Source organism: Scleropages formosus, chromosome 23 (assembly GCF_900964775.1).
Source record: "Scleropages formosus chromosome 23, fSclFor1.1, whole genome shotgun sequence".
NCBI lineage: Eukaryota > Metazoa > Chordata > Actinopteri > Osteoglossiformes > Osteoglossidae > Scleropages > Scleropages formosus.
This window is the reverse complement of record NC_041828.1, coordinates 15172394-15188919: the sequence shown is the minus strand read 5'-3', so window position 1 is coordinate 15188919 and position 16526 is coordinate 15172394. Positions and strand designations below refer to the sequence as shown.

The window sequence follows — 16526 nt, the reverse complement described above, 5'->3', positions numbered from 1 at the left end:
TTTACATTACATTTATTCATCAAGGTACTTATACGGGTGCTCCCCGACTTACGATGAGGTTACGTTCTGCGAAACCCATCGCAAGTCGAAAAGGTATTTAATACAGCCAGTACACACCTATGCGTGACAGACTGGGAGATGCAGATTGCTGCCGCTGCCCAGCATTGCGAGAGAGTATTAAATCGCTTGCCCGGGGAAAAATCAAAATTCAAAATATTGTTTGGGCTCAATGTCTATTGCCAGCTCACCTTCGTAGGTAGGGGACCACCTGTAGTTATTTACCCAGGATACAGGTGGTTAATTTTTACTGGAGCAATTTAGGTTAAGTACCTTCCTCAAGGGTACTACAGCTGGTGGTGGGAATCAAACCTATGACCTTTGGATCCAAAAGCAGTAACTCTAACTACACTATACTACCGGCTGTCCCATTTTCCACCTATACTGAAATAAACATGTTTCATTACACTTTTTAGGTGACAACTGTCACACCTGCAAGCGCACGACTCAACTCCGCACCTGCAGACCATCAGGGCACGTGAGTATAAAGGGACACTACCTGACTGGAGCAGACCGCAGAACCTCTATTGAGCAACCACAATCAGGGCTTTGAGCCCTGTGCTATTCTTGTCTGCGGTTCCCTTACCTCATCCTCCTGTCCCACCCTCCCAATGACTCCTTTGGTTCCCTGACTTGTGCTCCTGTTCTCGACTCTGACTCTAGCCTGCCCCTTTTTGGAAGACGTTTGCAAATCGCTCGAACCTGGACCGTCCCTGACCACGCTTTTGGATTTCCCCTATAATAAAGTACCTGCACCTGAGTCTGCCGTGTCTGTCTCCTGATTTCAGAAAGACAGAAGGTTCTGCTTCATCCCTGGACTCAGCAGTGCTCGACCGCTTGCACCACGTTGTCTCTGCCCAAGGCACCGTGTTGGGCTCACACAAGCAATCTCTGCACCGGATCAAAGAGACGCTCCGTGGTTTAATCACCCTCCTGGAAGAAGGCAGGATCGTCCAGACAACCCCTGCCTCAGCCTCCCTGGAGCCTCCTTGTGCCACGGCCCCTTCAGAGCTGTCTGCAGTCTCTTGCGACGGCTCCCCAACTAGCCACACTAGCGAGAGTTACGATAGTTCTCCTGAGCATTGCAAGATTCCTTATGCAATGTGAGTTGGTGTTTTTGTGCTTTCCGCATCTTTACCATACTGATGAGACCAAGGTGGCGTGCATCATCTCCCTACTGATGGGTCCAGCACAAAAATGGGCAACGGCGGGCTGAAAAAGCTGCTCCCCATCCACTTACAAGGAATTCAAAGAAAAGTTTGAGGTTCACCCGTCTCAGCCTCCCTGGAGTCTTCTTGTGCCACAGCCACGGCCCCTCCAGAGTTGTCCCCTGCTCCCGCAACCCCTCACGACGGCCCCCCATCTAGCCACACTAGCGAGCGGTACAATAGTTCTCCTGAGCATTGTCAAGGATTCCTTATGCAATATGAGTTGGTGTTTCTCTGCTTTCCACGTCTTTACCATACTGATGAGACTAAGGTGATGGACATCATCTCCCTACTGATGGGTTCAGCACGAAAATGGGCAATGGCAGGCTGGAAAAACTGCTCCCCGACCACCTACGAGGAATTCAAAGAAAAGTTCAAGGTAGTGTTTGACCATCCCTTGTCCTCTCGCCTCATGACAATCAGGCAAGGAAACCAGTCGGTCACAGAATACCCCCTCGAGTTCTGGACCCTTAGAGAGCAAAGCAGATGGAATTCCACCTTCCTTCTGGCCAGCTTCCGGGCTGGTCTCCACCCCCGGATTTAAGCCAAGCTTGCTTACCATGGGAAGGACTAGACCCTGGCCGCTTCATAGAGAATACGGTTGTGGTCGACAACTTGGGCTGGCAACACTGCCCGAAGCTATGGCTTGTCCCTCCCATCCAGGAGCTGACCGCCGACAGCCTGGAAGCAATGCCGATCGGCCAGGGCTGGCTCACAACAGAAGAAAGAAGGCGCAGACAGTAGGAGAACCTATGCCTGTACTGCACAGCACAAGGACATTACCAGTAGGACTGCCTATGACAACCAGCCCCCGAACCACACCTGGTTTCTCAGGTGAGTGTTACCCGTTGGCCTCAGTCGCAGTTAAGCCTCACCTGGGGGGGTACACAGGTCCACACTGCGGCGATGGTGGATTCTGGGGCTGCGGGTTGCTTTATGGATAAGGGGTTTGCGTGCCGATAGCTCTGCAGACACCCAAACTCCCGTTCCAACACTTTTTCTGCTTTTCTGGCCTCCCGGAAGACATAGTCTCAAACAAGGTCCCGCAATTCACCTTGAGGGTCTGGAAGGCGCTCTGGGACAGGCTTGGGGTGTCCATCAGCCTGACCTCAGGGTGCCATCCCCGAGCAAACAGGCAGGTCAAACAGCTACATCAAGAGATCAGCAGATACCTCCGTAGCTACTGCGCAATGAAACAGCATGAGTGAGCCCGTTTCTTGCCATTGGCTAAGTATGCCCACAGTACCCAGCCCCACCCGTCCATAGGTATGTCGCCGTTCTAGTACGTGTTGGGCTACCAACCAGCCCTATTTCCTTGGCAGTCTACTCCCAGTCAGGTCCCCGCGGTGGCTGCGTGGTACAGGGACAGCGGGGAGACCTGGCGGATTGTTTGGAAACACCTGAGGACTCAGACCCAATGGTACAAACGTCAGACGGACTGACACTGTCGCCACCTTGCTTTCACGCCAGGACATAGGATATGGTTATTCACTAGGGACCTGAAACTACACCTCCCCTCACAGAAGCTCAGCCCTAGGTGCATTGGTCAATTTAAGGTCCTTAAACGGGTCACCCACATCACCTATAACTCCTTCTACCACCGTTGTTGCGAGTCCACCCGACCTTTCATGTTTCCCTGTTGAAACCGTGTGCAACATCCCTCATCCAGGCCCCCCAGCAAGAGCAGCTGGTCCCTCTGGTTCAGGTGGACGGGGGACCTGCTTACACCGTGAAAGCCCTCTTTGACTCCTGACATTGGTGGGGTGGCCTCCAACACCTTCTTGATTGGGAGGGGTACGGACTGGAGGAGCAATGCTGGGTTCCGGCCTGCAACATTTTGGACCCTGCCCTTATCTCTGCTTTTCACAGGGACCACCCGGACCGGCCTTCGCCTCGTCCCAGGGGGCATCCTCCCTCCCGCCGCAGGGCGTCCAGTGTCACCCGTAGGGAGAGGGTTTCTGTCACACTTGTATGACTCAACTCCACTCCTGCAGACCGTCAGACCACATGAGTATAAAGGGGCGCGACCAGACTGGAGCAGACTGCAGAACCTCCATTGAATGACCGCAACCAGTGCTTCACGCCCTGTGCTGTTCTTGTCTGTGTTTCCGTTCCCTCCTCCTCCTGTCCCCCCCTCAATGATTCCTTTGGCTCCCTGATTTGTGCTCCTGTTCTCAGCTCTGACTCTAGCCTGCCCCTTTTTGGAAAATGTTTGCGAATTGCTCAAACCCGGACCGTCCCTGAGAATGCTTTTTGATTTCCCCTATAATAAAGCACCTGCGTCTGAGTCCGCCGCATCTGTTTCCTGATTTCTGAATGACAACATCTCTTGAATGTGTTTACTGTACCTGTCATTAACGGAGTATTTAAATAATGCATACCCAAGGCTCAGATAATATCTTGGATTAATTGATATTAACAATTTATTGTTTTAAATTCATGTACTAGTTGCTAAATGTACCATTAATAGCATGAGATATAAGATGTGACATTAGAAAAGCTAAACACACCACAACTCAATTTTAATAACGTTTCCATTAATGTATATGTGTCTGTGCCAGAATATTAGTTATATATTAGATTCTCCAAAAAAATAAGTAATATCACAATGAAAGGTGAAATTAAGGTCCTCGAGTATGCTGTACAATTTCCATACCAGATGATAACTTTTTCTTCTTGCATATTTTCCCCCCCGGTTTTCACTTCCACCTGTGGTGAGGGTAAAGGGTGGTCCATGATAAAACAGAACAGGGAGGTGTTTCCCTAACTGGGGAAAGTTACTGAGCTGCTTAAATTTGCATTATGTTCACAAAAGCCTGACGTGTTCTTGTCTGTCTTTTGTCAGCATGTGTGTTGGTTGTGTAACATGGCTTGATGAAACACTGCCCATTGCTCTCTGCTGTCTGCTAAACAGCCTGAGATACAAAGAATTTCACTGTGCCCTGTGCTCTCTCCCAGCTCGTCTTTGCAACATTCACCTGCTCGAATTTGTCCGTCATGTTGTTGAAACTGCTACGCTCTTTTTTGAGGAAGCATTATTCAACATGTAGCGCTGTCACCTCACAGCACCTGGGCTTTTCGGACGTAGGCTGGAATCTCGCTCACTCTTTGTAGAGTGTTGTGTGCGTGCGCTTAATGTGTGAATGGGTAAGTGATTCTGTAAGTGTGTGGCTTCCCTGTGATGGACTGGCATCCTGTCCAGGCTGTACCCCCCTCAGCCTTGCGCCCAGTGATTCTGGGATAGGGTCCGGACTGCTGGACAGACGGTTAATGAAAATGATGAATGGTTGGATTTTCTTACAAATGTTGCAAAATATTTGAGTCTGATCATTGTCATGCATAAAAAAACATTTTGGTGTGTTAATTTTAGGTCACATATTTTCTCCAGAAACCAACTCTGTCTTCGGCAAGAAATGATATTAATTCTACTCCCTCACATGAGGAATTTGCCCATGGATGTCAGAGAATGAATTAACTCTTATGTGGAGAATGGGTGTACACATATACAGTATATTACCTTTCATATGATGCACTATATATTGCCTCAGCTCTATGGAAGAAAAAACAAACAATAAAACAGAAGGCAATATTTCAGTGTATTTTTGAAACAGAAAATAAACAGTTTTTTTTTTGTCCAGAATTCTCATACCACAGTAAAAAAAAAAAAAAACTGAAAAGCGACACTGAGAAATTTACGTTCAAAAGCACATGACCTTGGTTGTTATCCTTACATAACAAGTTAAAATAAGTTTAACACAGTCTTTAGGAACTCCTTTAAGGCACTTAATACAATATAGAGACATACATTTTTATCGGGTGCTAATGGAATTTTCCATAAGAGCAGATAAAATACAAAGACCCCTCCCTTTCTTTTCTGTTTACCAGGCAGAGAAACTTCCAAAGCCACATGCTAGACCAACAACACTGGCTCTTCAGTATCGAAAACATAGATATTAAGTTGTGGTTGAACATGTTACATTTAACTCACAATAAACATATCAGGTAAAAAAGGTTTGTTATAAAGTGATAATGAAAAATAATCTGCTTTTAATAATCATTACATCCTTGATGGTTACACTTGGTATACCCTTTGGAAAAAATATGTTTTAGAATTTACACTCACATTCAATAATTGTATATACGGCTTTTCCGTTCACAAATCACACGCTGTATTAAAATCCAACTTTAAAATTATACAATGTGTGCGTATAAACAAAAACGTTCAGAACTACAAATGCAGATTGTGTAACTGTTAAAGTTATTATTATTTAAAAAATTAAGGTTACTTCCCAGTTACATTTACATTTATTCATTTAGCAGACGCTTTTCTCAGGTGACGTACATCTCATAGAAAATACAATTTGTGCATTATGAGAAAGAGACATATTGTAACTGCAGATGTGTGACTCTTAAGTATAGTTTGTTTCCTTCACCATATGCACCGAAGTTCATCACACAAGTAGCTGCAGAAAACTTAACCAGAATATCACCGATTCCTAATCACCTTCCTTCACCTAGTAGTTTTTTTGACATAGATATAAATATGTACGTTAGTTATCAAACAATGAGTTACAAACAGCCCTCCAGTCTCAGTTTATAAGTTGAAGAGCCAGTGTAATGAATTTTCACTCGTAATTCCTTTTTTCCACCTGTTATGATGAGAAAGTTAATAACCACAATTCAATGATCTTTCCATTATTTCGTTCTCAAGACTCTAAACAGGCCCACTAGATGATTGTATTACAGTTCAGTTGGAAGCAGTAGGAACAGAGGGTCATGAGGTTCATTCTCATTCAGAAAGGCCGAATTAAACAGTCCATTCTACTTCTATGAGGGTGACACAATTTAAGGCTGTGTTACTTTCTAACTCCATACAAACAATGCATTTTCATCTTATTTTATGCTGAGTAAAAACCTATGAGAAGATGTACTTATAGTGGAAATGTCAGTTTTGATAGATTGCATCAGCTTAACATGTTGAAAGCACATTAAGGCCAGTCAGCAATGTGCTTAGTTAAGGTGTCATTTTCCCTTAAAAAAACTTGACTTTGTGTTTATCAACCAAAAGCATGGTGACATTGTACTCAAAGTCCCCATCATGCACTCCTGTGTGCCGAAAGGCACCAGCAGAGGCGTTTTTCTCCCAGTAGTGGTACCAGTTCCCTTCTTTGTCGGCTCCAAATCCAAAAACACTCACCTAGACAAGTAACATTTAGAAAGTGTTAGACAAGGAACTGGGAGTCTTCTGAATGCATCACTGATTTGGTTTAGGGTTACATTAACAAGGCACAAGAGCACAATGTGCACCTCAGTCAACAAAAACAACAGTTTTTGAAATATTTTTCAGCTTTTTCATCTCTTGATGTCTCTCTGAATCCCACTCCTGCTGCTGTACCCTTGATTCAGGGACTTTGAATCAAAATGGTAAGAATACCCTCTTATATAAACTGGTAAATTTTAATATTGCTTTATCTAACATTTATCTGACACACACACACACTTTCAGAACCGCTCGTCCCTTACGGGGTCACAGGGAACCGGAGCCTACCCGGCAACACAGGGCGTAAGGCCGGAGGGGGAAGGGGACACACCCAGGACGGGACGCCAGTCCATCACAAGGCACCCTAAGCGGGACTCGAACCCCAGACCCACCGGAGAGTAGGACTGCAGTCCAACCCACTGCGCCACCGCACCCCCATTTATCTGACACTTTTCTCCAAAGCAACTTAGTTGTTTACCTGTTTAAACAGCTGGGTAATTTTACTGGAGCAATTTAGGATATGTACCTTGCTCAAGGGTACTATAGTTGGAGGTGGGATTCAAACCTGCAACCTTCAGATCCAAAAGCAGCAGTTCTAACCACTAGCTAACATCAGTGTGCATGAAGCTGTTTGTTAAATAATAATAATAATAATAATAATAATAATAATAATAATAATAATAATAATAATAATAATAATAATAATAATAATGAAGCCACTGGATGTCAGGAAAACACAGCTCTGATAAGATCAGTGGAGGATCCCCTTGCGCTAGATATGTAAAAATGATCTTACTTGGTCACATATATGAATGGCAAACATTAAGGCAAGGAAGCCAGTGGAGGGATATCTCCCATGGTTCTCCAGCCAGTTATTGTAGACATATTTCAGGAAGGTAGGGCTGTATATTAACACCTGTGTGAAAACAAATCATTCCATGAGTGAGATTTGCCTGTGATGTTAACAGGGAATGATATTTAAAAAAACCAAAATATACCTCTTAAAGTCATATTTGGTTATAGTCACCTCCCACTAGTAAGTTAATCATTTCCATCATTCCTGCTATGCCTGAGAAATATTTTTTCACTTTCTGCATAAAAGTAATAGGAAACTACTACAGGTAATCGGTAGTGATATTTAATATTTCTATTTATATTTGGGACAGCAGGAAAGAGCAGTTAGAGCTGTTGCCATTCAAGCTGGAGGTGCCCTGTATGAATGGGTAAATAACTGTAACAAGATAGTTGTTTAACAAATTGAACTGTCACTATTTTGTATAGTAAGACTTAGTTTTATTTTTCCACAAATTTCACACATTAGTTATATGTAGAACTAGACACGTACTTAACCACTTAAACCTAAAGTCCTGGAGCTTAGAGGCACCAGTAACACACTATATGGCCAAAAGTATGCGGACACCTGAACATCATACCTATATGAGCTTGTTGGACATCCTGTTGCAAATCGATGGGCATTAAATATAGAGTTGGCACTCCCTTTGTGGCTAAAACATCCACTCTTATGGGAAGACTTTCCTCAAGATTTTGGAGTTTGTCTGTGGGAACTTCTGCCCATTCAGCCAAAAGAACATTTATGAGGTCAGGTACTGATGTTGGATGAGACGACCTGGATCGCAATCAGCATTCAAATACATCCCAAAGGTGTTCAATACGGTTGAGGTCAGGGCTCTGTGCAGGCAACTCATCTTCCTCCACACCAAACTCATTAAACCATGTCTTTATGGACCTGGCTTTGTGCACAGGGGCACAGTCATGCTGGAACTGAAAAGGGTCTTCCCCAAACTGTTGCCACAAAGTTGGAAGCGCGCAATTGTCTAAAATACCTTTGTATGCTGTAGCAGTAACAGTACCCTTCGCTGGAAGTAAAGGCCTAGCCTGAGAAAGAGCCCCAGGCCATTATCCCTCCTCCACCAAACCTTATACTAAGCACTATGGATTCCAGAAGGTAGTGTTTTCCTGTCATCCACCAAACCCAGATTCATCCATCAGAGTACCAGCTAGTGAAGTGTTATTCATCACTCCAGAGAACACATTTCCACTGCTCCAGAGTCCTATGGCGGTGTGTTTTACACCACTCCAGCCGACGCTTGGCATTGCGCATAGTGATTTTAGGGTTGTATGCAGTTGCCGGGCCAGGGAAACCCATTTCATGAAGCTCCTGATGGATAGTTCTTGTGCTGATGTTGCTTCCAGAGGGACTTTAGGACTCTGTAGTGAGTGATGCAACAGAGTATACCCAATTTTACGTGCTTCAGCACGTGGCAGACACGCTTAGAGAGTTTGCGTGGTCTACCACTTTGTGGCTGAGCTGTGGTTGCTCCTAGATGCTTCCACTTCACAATAACAGCGCTTACAATCGACTGGGGCAGATTTAGCAGAGCAGACTGACGTATTGACTTGTGGCATCCTATAACAGTGCCACGTTTAAAGTTGCTGAGCTCGACCCATTGTGCTGGTAATGTTTGTCAATGGACATTGCATGGCTATCTGCTGGATTTTATAAACGTTACCAATGGGTGGGGCTAAAACACCTGAATGCAATAATTAGGAGGGATCTTCACATACTTTTGGCCACATGGTGTACCCGTTGTGCCACTGTGTGCCGTGGGCAAACGTAAATCCTCATATTAATAACGTACTGTACATATGAGAACACACCAAGTACCACAGTACTGAGCCTTTTTTCCATAGCACTCACCTTGTCCCTGTTGGCTGTTATCCTGGGCAAAACAGGCATATATGTCCTGTAGAAGAGAACACAGAGACATTACTGCGATTATATTTCCAGTACCTTTGTTAAACTCACCAAATTCTCTTAATAACATCTGACCAAATTGGTCTAGAATGCTGTTCAGTATTTATCATCTCTTAAATTATATTTTGTGGGAAAAGTTGGGCATATTAAACATAAGAAGATTAAAGAAATGAGCTTTTGTCAAGCTTTCTTTAGGAAATGTGCAAAATTTTCTAAATTAAATTTGTTTATAGTTCAAAAGACTTCATGAAAAATGCCTAATTAGCCACTCTTCAAGACCTTAAAAACAATCGAACAAGTAAGGAACTTGCTTTAACAACTTGCATAAATAACAAGTAATTGGTTTATCTGAAAATAATGCAATAAACGGAAACTAAAGAAGCCCTGTTTCTTAGATCTGTTCATGAACATCAAATCCATACCAGAATTCAATTAACAACTCAATCAAGCACAATTAAAAGGCTTTGGGAAAATGTGGACGTACAAAATGGGTCCACATATCAGGCTGAAAAACATCAATCACTGAGTCAATCAGCTGCTCATTTGATGAATAAGAGGAGCTTCATCAAATTATGGTTTTATCCTGGAATTCAGTTGGTGCTGTGCGGCTGTAGGAACCAAGCACCAAAAGCGGATGGTTCAGAAAGCAGGGCTGTATTTCGCTGCATGGAGCCTGGCACTGGACCACTGCACTTTATCTGGCTCTGGACAAGTCAGTCGCCTGTTGCTCTCCGAGTTTCTCGGCTTTAGCGCTGCGTGGGCTTCAGGCGTGTGCGCGACGCTGAGTTCGAACCGACAGCCCCCTTTGTGACGCAGTCAGCTGGAAAGATGCTGTGAGGACGTGGTGGCGTGGGCTCGAAGAATTCACAGCAATACGGGCAAATGCCACGTTATTGGAAAAGCAGAACAAGCAGCTGTGTTTCTTCAGTGCAGGATTTTGTGGCAGGACATTCTACACCCTTCCTTCAGAAAAGCCATAATCAAATACGTACACTAATCCCGGACGTGTGGACACAAGACACCTATCAAAAGCTCAAAGGAACCTGTTCCGGGAGAGTTTTACTACACAATATAAAACAGTTTGTCATATCAGTTGCCCCAGAATGTTCAATAACTAGTCTAAGAATGTTTCTTGTGTTGAGCAGAGCATAAAGGGAAAAAAAGCAGTCATGCAGAGAGAAGTAGGAGCCAACACAAGTCAATTCTGATGCCATAAAGTGGCAGGAAAACCTAATGTACACAGAGACATGCCGCTAGTGGTCACGGGGAAAGCCCAGGGCTCTGTGGCACTCTTTATTAGAAAGGTGGGTGCATCACCTGAGGTCCCATCAGAAATAGGAGACCAGAACATGAGCTCTGAGAGGGGATGACTTACCGCTTGATGGTGCCTGTAGTTAACGCACTTGCGATCCACTGTAGATCCAGGGTCTTAAAGGGGATCAGTATCAGGTTTGTGGTGTTCTCCAAGTGTCTGGCGCTTTCGGGGTACATGAGGTGATGTGTGGTTCTTCTGCCGACGTCCTTCTCAAAGCCGATGGTGGGAGCCTTGTTCATCCTGTGACACATGAAGAGACTTTTAAAACCGCCTGTCATTCCACAGTACAACACCACTGTGGATCACTGATCTCCTTTGAAAGAACTGTCTAAACACGACGCAGCAAAAGAACACCGAATGCCGCACAGCACTGAAAAATCAAAGCAATAAATCATTTAGAAATTAAGGTAAAAATAATAATTAGACTGGATTTTAGCATCTTCCGGAATAGACTGCGTTGTCATAGAGACTAATCACAACGTTTCGTTTCCTATGTTGGAAACATCCTCAGGGTTCTGTATCATAAACTGTTAGACATTGTCTTCCCAGAACATTGATGTAGTCTGTTAGGTTGATTGAGGAGTTTGGGTATTTATAGTGGTTGGTGGGCGGGGCTGTAGTCAGCGAGGGGTGCGATTGGATCGTGTATCTGCCAGAGGGCGGGGTCGTAAGTAGTAAGGGGTCGTATTGTCAGCGTGTAGACTCCCTTGAGAGGCTGCACCAGCCGGGAGCAGTTTGTCTATTGGCTGTTCAGCTTTGAGGTGGTTTGATGACTGGTCCATGGTGTATCTGGTGGAGATAGATGAGATTAGTGGAGTCCATGTTTGCGACAACTTGAAACCATCTTCTTTGTTAAAGTTGTCTGGATGCTTTTCTATCTCTATGGCTTCTCTTACCAATCTGATTCTGTAGTTGGAGACTGATGCCAGTACCCTTGTTTGCTCAAAGTCTACTAGGTGACCAGTCTCTAGTGAGTGCTCTGCTACTGCAGACCTGACGTCATTGTTTTTGGTTGCTCTGATGTGTTCCTGTAGGCAGGGTGGAGACATACATATGAAGTCCAGGCACGATAACATTACGTTCACTATGGAGCTAGAAGAACGGGGAAGCTTACATTTTCTGGACGTTCTCGTGACGAAGAATAAGGGTAGCACGCTCGGTCACAGTGTACCGAAAACCTACTCACACAAACAGATATCTCCACGTGGCACCCATCACCACCTGGCCCATAAATCCGCCGTAGTAACTTCATTAGTAGCAAGAGGTTTTCACCTCAGTGACAAAGAATCATGGAAGAAAGAAAAGGAGGTTCTTTTACAAGCACTACCCGCGAACGGATACAACTGTAGTAAAGTTAAAAAAGTCATCCACCGTTTCGAGAACCAAGGTATGACCAGCTCCACGCGAAACAAAACAGCTGAACTGTCGAGGACAGCCTACCTTCCATGGCATATGTAAAAGGCACGATGGACAAGACCAGCAGAATTAAAACAACATGATATCAAGACCACCTTCACCACGAAAAAAATTACGAGATGTTTGCTAGGCACAGTCAAGGACAAACTGCCATTAAAAACCAGTGGAGTCTATGAGATTCCGTGTAGCTGCAGCAAAATCTATGTAGGTCGGACAAACGGGACGACTCATCTCCACCCGCCTACAGGAACACATCAGGGCAACCAAAAACGATGACGTCAGCTCTGCAGTAGCGGAGCACTCACTAGAGACTGCTCACCTAGTAGACTTTGAGCAAACAAGGGTACTGGCATCAGTCTCCAACTAGAGAAGCCATAAAGATAGAAAAACGTCCAGACAACTTTAACAAAGAAGATGATTTCAAGTTGTCGCAAACATGGACTCCACTAATCTCATCTATCTCCACCAGATACACCATGGACCAGTCATCAAACCACCTCAAAGCTGAACAGCCAATAGACAAACTGCCCCCGGCTGGTACAGCCCCTCAAGGGAGTCTAGACGCTGACAATACGACCCCTTACTACTTACGACCCCGCCCTCCGACAGATACACGATCCAATCGCACCCCTCGCTGACTACAGCCCCGCCCACCAACCACTATAAATACCCAAACTCCTCAATCAACCTAACAGACTACATCAATGATCTGTGAAGACAACGGCCAATGGTGCAGAACCCTGAGGATGTTTCCAACATAGGAATGAAACGTTGGGACTAGTCTCTATGACAATGCGGTCTACTCTGGAAGATGCTAAATTCCAGTCTAATGACAACGGCTGCGGAATCCTACGTGACTTGACATGTAAAAATAATAATGCTGAATATTCTGCACGGTAGTAGACAGTTCATTTCTTACTACCTTAATTACACCATTTATGCATCTTCATTTCTTTGCTGTACTCAAAAAAAGCACGAGTCAGTTCACCTTATGATGAAATCATTGGAGTCAATGAGAGTGCCATAATTTGATCCTCTGAGGTTCTCCGAGTTGCCTACTACAGCGCAGGTTCTACAGCGGAGGGGTCCCAGGTCCATGTACCACTGGACATTGGGGATGATCTGAAATAGCGTCTTCACCACCATGCTGAAGTTGGCTGGATCTGTTTCTGACTGGAGCTGCTGTTGAGAGGCAGCAGAGGACCAGATAAATTCGGGTGAAGCAGACCCTCCTTCTTTGCTCTTATGGAACCCTAAAAACCACCCAGAAAGTTGAAGAAAAAAAAAAAATTCCCTGTAGGTGATTATAATAGCGCTGTAATTTCTGTGCACCCCGCAATTCTAGTCAACTAAGGATCTTACTGTGGTACTCTTGAACAAGGTACTTAACCTGAAAAGCAGAGGTAAAACTGTATGGGAAAAAACAGCTACAGTGTTAGCTAAGTAATAAAATCCAGTGGAGATCCCCAACATACATGCCATGTTCCCAGCTTCCGTTTTCCGGAAACTGTGCAAATGCATCTTTCAGATTTGGCCGCTTTGCAGGAAACTCGTGGGTCGTGCGAATCCCCCAGACGGTGTTGTATCAAAGCTCAGTTTGAAATGCTTCCTTTGAAATGGAAAGCGACAAGGCCAAAGCGTGCTGTAATTGGGCTCAATTCTCCACTTGGACATGCTAGTTACACCACATGCTGCTAAACCACACTTTAGGCCTCTTGTGCTTTTGATCCTGCCACCTCCAAAGAATCTCCGGGCTTTCATTTGTATAATTAATTAATTTTTAATAATGGAGTCATGTTTTAAACACTCCCGAATACAGCCCAGGGAGTACAATTAATCTACAAGAATATGTTTCTCGCTGTCTTCTAAAAAGGCCAGCTCTTGAAACTTTGATGTTTAATAACAAAAAATAACATTAATTTAAAGCTCACTAAAAGCCATTTTCCACTGTTAAAGATTATCCCTGGAAAACACAGGCTCTTTGTACAGAGTTCTTTTCTTGCACCACTGTTTAATGTACTCCACTGATCTGTATTTTCAGCTGGATTTAAAAACGTAAGCTCTGGACTCATTTGTGCATATAAGTGACATTAAGGTAGCGTGAAACACGGTGAGTGGAAATTCTTATGTGTCTAGTCTAAGATCTAAATTCTGAATGTATTTTTAGACGATTCTCATCTTCATTTTCTAGTTCTGGGGACAAGAGCAGTAATGCAGACAACAGTTTGGAAAGTTTTTCAGTTATGTTCCTGACAATTCTCCGAAAGCAACTTACAATGTTCAGTTACAATACATTATGAAGCCAAGTTAGAAGAGCCTAAACCAGTTCTGTACAGAAAAAGGTTGTTACTACTAGGTATCTACTTTTTAACTCAGTAAACAAGACCATGCAACCAAAGACTAAGTGCTCAAAATGTAAATGCCAAGAATTTTAGTCCTGATAAATCAAGGTCTTAAAGAGCTTAAGGTGGTCATTTAACTTGCTACAACTTCTGGGAAAATTTGTTACACACAATGCAATGCTGAAACTTCTGAACCATAACCCTAAGTTCTAGAGCATTTTCAAGCAGTAAGCAGTTTCTCGTAAACTTAGTATTAAATCTGGCCCTTATTACTTTTATACTGTTAGGAGGTGAAGTCTGTGGAGGATACTTACCAGCCACCACCTGTAGGTATCTTCAGAAAGCAGGATATTTTTCTCAGACAGCACTGGTGATATGGATTGGTTGAAACGCTCACTAAACCAGTTGTCATACTTATCGGCGAGACACTCGCCACAGGCACACGTTCTTTTGGGGGAAAATAGAAATTTGAAAAAGTACAGCCATGGAACATGACAAACGTACATGAAAAAGAGTGTAGCGAGTGTGACGATGAACAGCAACACAGCAAAGATTCGGCTTTTCCTACGCTTCAAGACAAACATTTTGTGAGTTTCAATGCCGCAGCAGAGCACTAACTGAATGCGTGATTGAGAGTTTTTCCATCTGCCAGAAAGTCCATGACATATTCACTGCTCACGCGTGTTTAGAACAGCAGCAAAAATTGTAATGTGAAGCACCCCATTTTGGGGATCTTGGGTGTCCAGGATGTAATTATATATTTAAAAACTATACAACTGATGTAGAAGAAAGATTGCTTTAAAATAAGCATTCAATAACACTTTTTTTTCCCATACAAATATGTCTCTCCAAAGCTGACATACAAATCCATTGGTCAGTATGAAGTTTTTTGACAAGTCATTATTCTTTCTTGCTGGATTTAGTCTGTCTGTCAATCAGACATGAAGACACGCAGCTTTCCTTCTTCCAGGTGTTGAAGTGTTACATAAATCTCTCTTTCCTCATAGTCTTCCACCTAAAAGAAAGGAATTAATAAATATTTATATCTGCCAAAGGGCAGGAGAGGATAATGATGTGGCATAACTGCTCGGCAATGAGGCGGCAACAAAAACTGAAGCTGATACTCTAGTTTACATTTACATTTATTCATTTAGCAGACACTTTTCTCCAAAACAACACACAAGTCAGAGAAATCAAAAAATACATTTCACCAGCAGATGGAGAGATTCTACCTGTGATGATTAGAAGGAACACAAGAATATTCAAACAAGAAATTAAATGCACAGTAATTTCAAAACACAAATTACTCCAAAAAAGTAAAATTTCCTCAAAAATGTACCTAAGGACAAGTTCTGGAGTAAATGTAACTTGGTACCGCTGAGCGGCATTGCCTAGTCAGCACCTGCTAGGAAGGCACTGGCATTTTATGACTTCCACCAGTCCCTGGCCCCATCATGACAGCTTAACATTGTGATAATGTTTTAACACCTTGTGGCACATGAGGGGGAACTTCTGCAAGTGTCACAACCCATGTGTACTGGAAGTTGAAAGTGTAGAGGGTGAACAGGGAGGGAGGGAGGGAATACTGTACCCTGTACCCTGCGGTGTACCCTTGCTCCTCTCCACCACGTTAGAGACACAGTCCTGAAGCCTGACAAGCCGTGGTCTGCCTGCTAGATCCAGGACACCGCAGATGCATCCACAGTCATTTTGATGAGCTTGTCCCTCAGCTGGAATGGCCGTATGGTATTGAAGGCACTAGAGAAGTTTAAAAAAAAATAAATAAATAAAATCCTTACTGTGCTGCCAACTTTCACAAGGTGGGAATAAGCCCCATGGAGTTTATAGATCATTGCATCATCTACATCACTCTGGGTCTGATAAGCAAACTGCAGGGGGTCCAGATGGTCTCTCACAAGAGGTCTGATGGGACCAACATTTGAAGTCAGGGAACTAGGAGATTTCTGGCTTTACTTCTGGAGCCACCAGTGCCACACCGAGTTTGTGCTTCAAAGCTCACCAACATGTAACTGCCCCAGCTGAGACAACTTTACTTTGACTTGCAGTTAAGCGATCCTGTTTAGTTTAGTTAAGAGGTGAGGAAAGCTAATCCTTGTAATCCACGTTGTACAGTTGGTTTTTGTTCCAACTC

The 16526-nt window shown here is 43.9% G+C and overlaps 1 protein-coding gene across 1 annotated transcript; it reads right to left on the bottom strand.

Annotated features, from left to right (window-relative positions):
* Nucleotides 1–5993: 5993 nt before the first annotated feature.
* LOC114909398 (CMP-N-acetylneuraminate-beta-galactosamide-alpha-2,3-sialyltransferase 1-like) lies at nucleotides 5994–16094 on the bottom strand. Its single transcript, XM_029248374.1, has 7 exons — nucleotides 15966–16094; nucleotides 14689–15389; nucleotides 13021–13214; nucleotides 10677–10856; nucleotides 9245–9290; nucleotides 7322–7441; nucleotides 5994–6462 (listed from the first exon to the last, which is right to left on the bottom strand). Exons 2-7 carry the CDS (start codon nucleotides 14956–14958, stop codon nucleotides 6298–6300), a joined length of 975 nt encoding a protein of 324 aa, XP_029104207.1. The 5' UTR covers nucleotides 14959–15389; nucleotides 15966–16094; the 3' UTR covers nucleotides 5994–6297.
* Nucleotides 16095–16526: the final 432 nt, after the last annotated feature.

What these genes read in the sequence shown, in the direction of transcription:
- LOC114909398 (XM_029248374.1), bottom strand. Translation starts at nt 14,958, where the DNA reads ATGTTTGTCTTGAAGCGTAGGAAAAGCCGAATCTTTGCTGTGTTGCTG. An exon ending in ATACCTACAGGTGGTGGCTG is followed by an intron (nt 13,215 to 14,688) that starts GTAAGTATCCTC and finishes GCCTCTCAACAG; the next exon opens with CAGCTCCAGTCAGAAACAGA. An exon ending in ACTACAGGCACCATCAAGCG is followed by an intron (nt 9,291 to 10,676) that starts GTAAGTCATCCC and finishes TCTCTTCTACAG; the next exon opens with GACATATATGCCTGTTTTGC.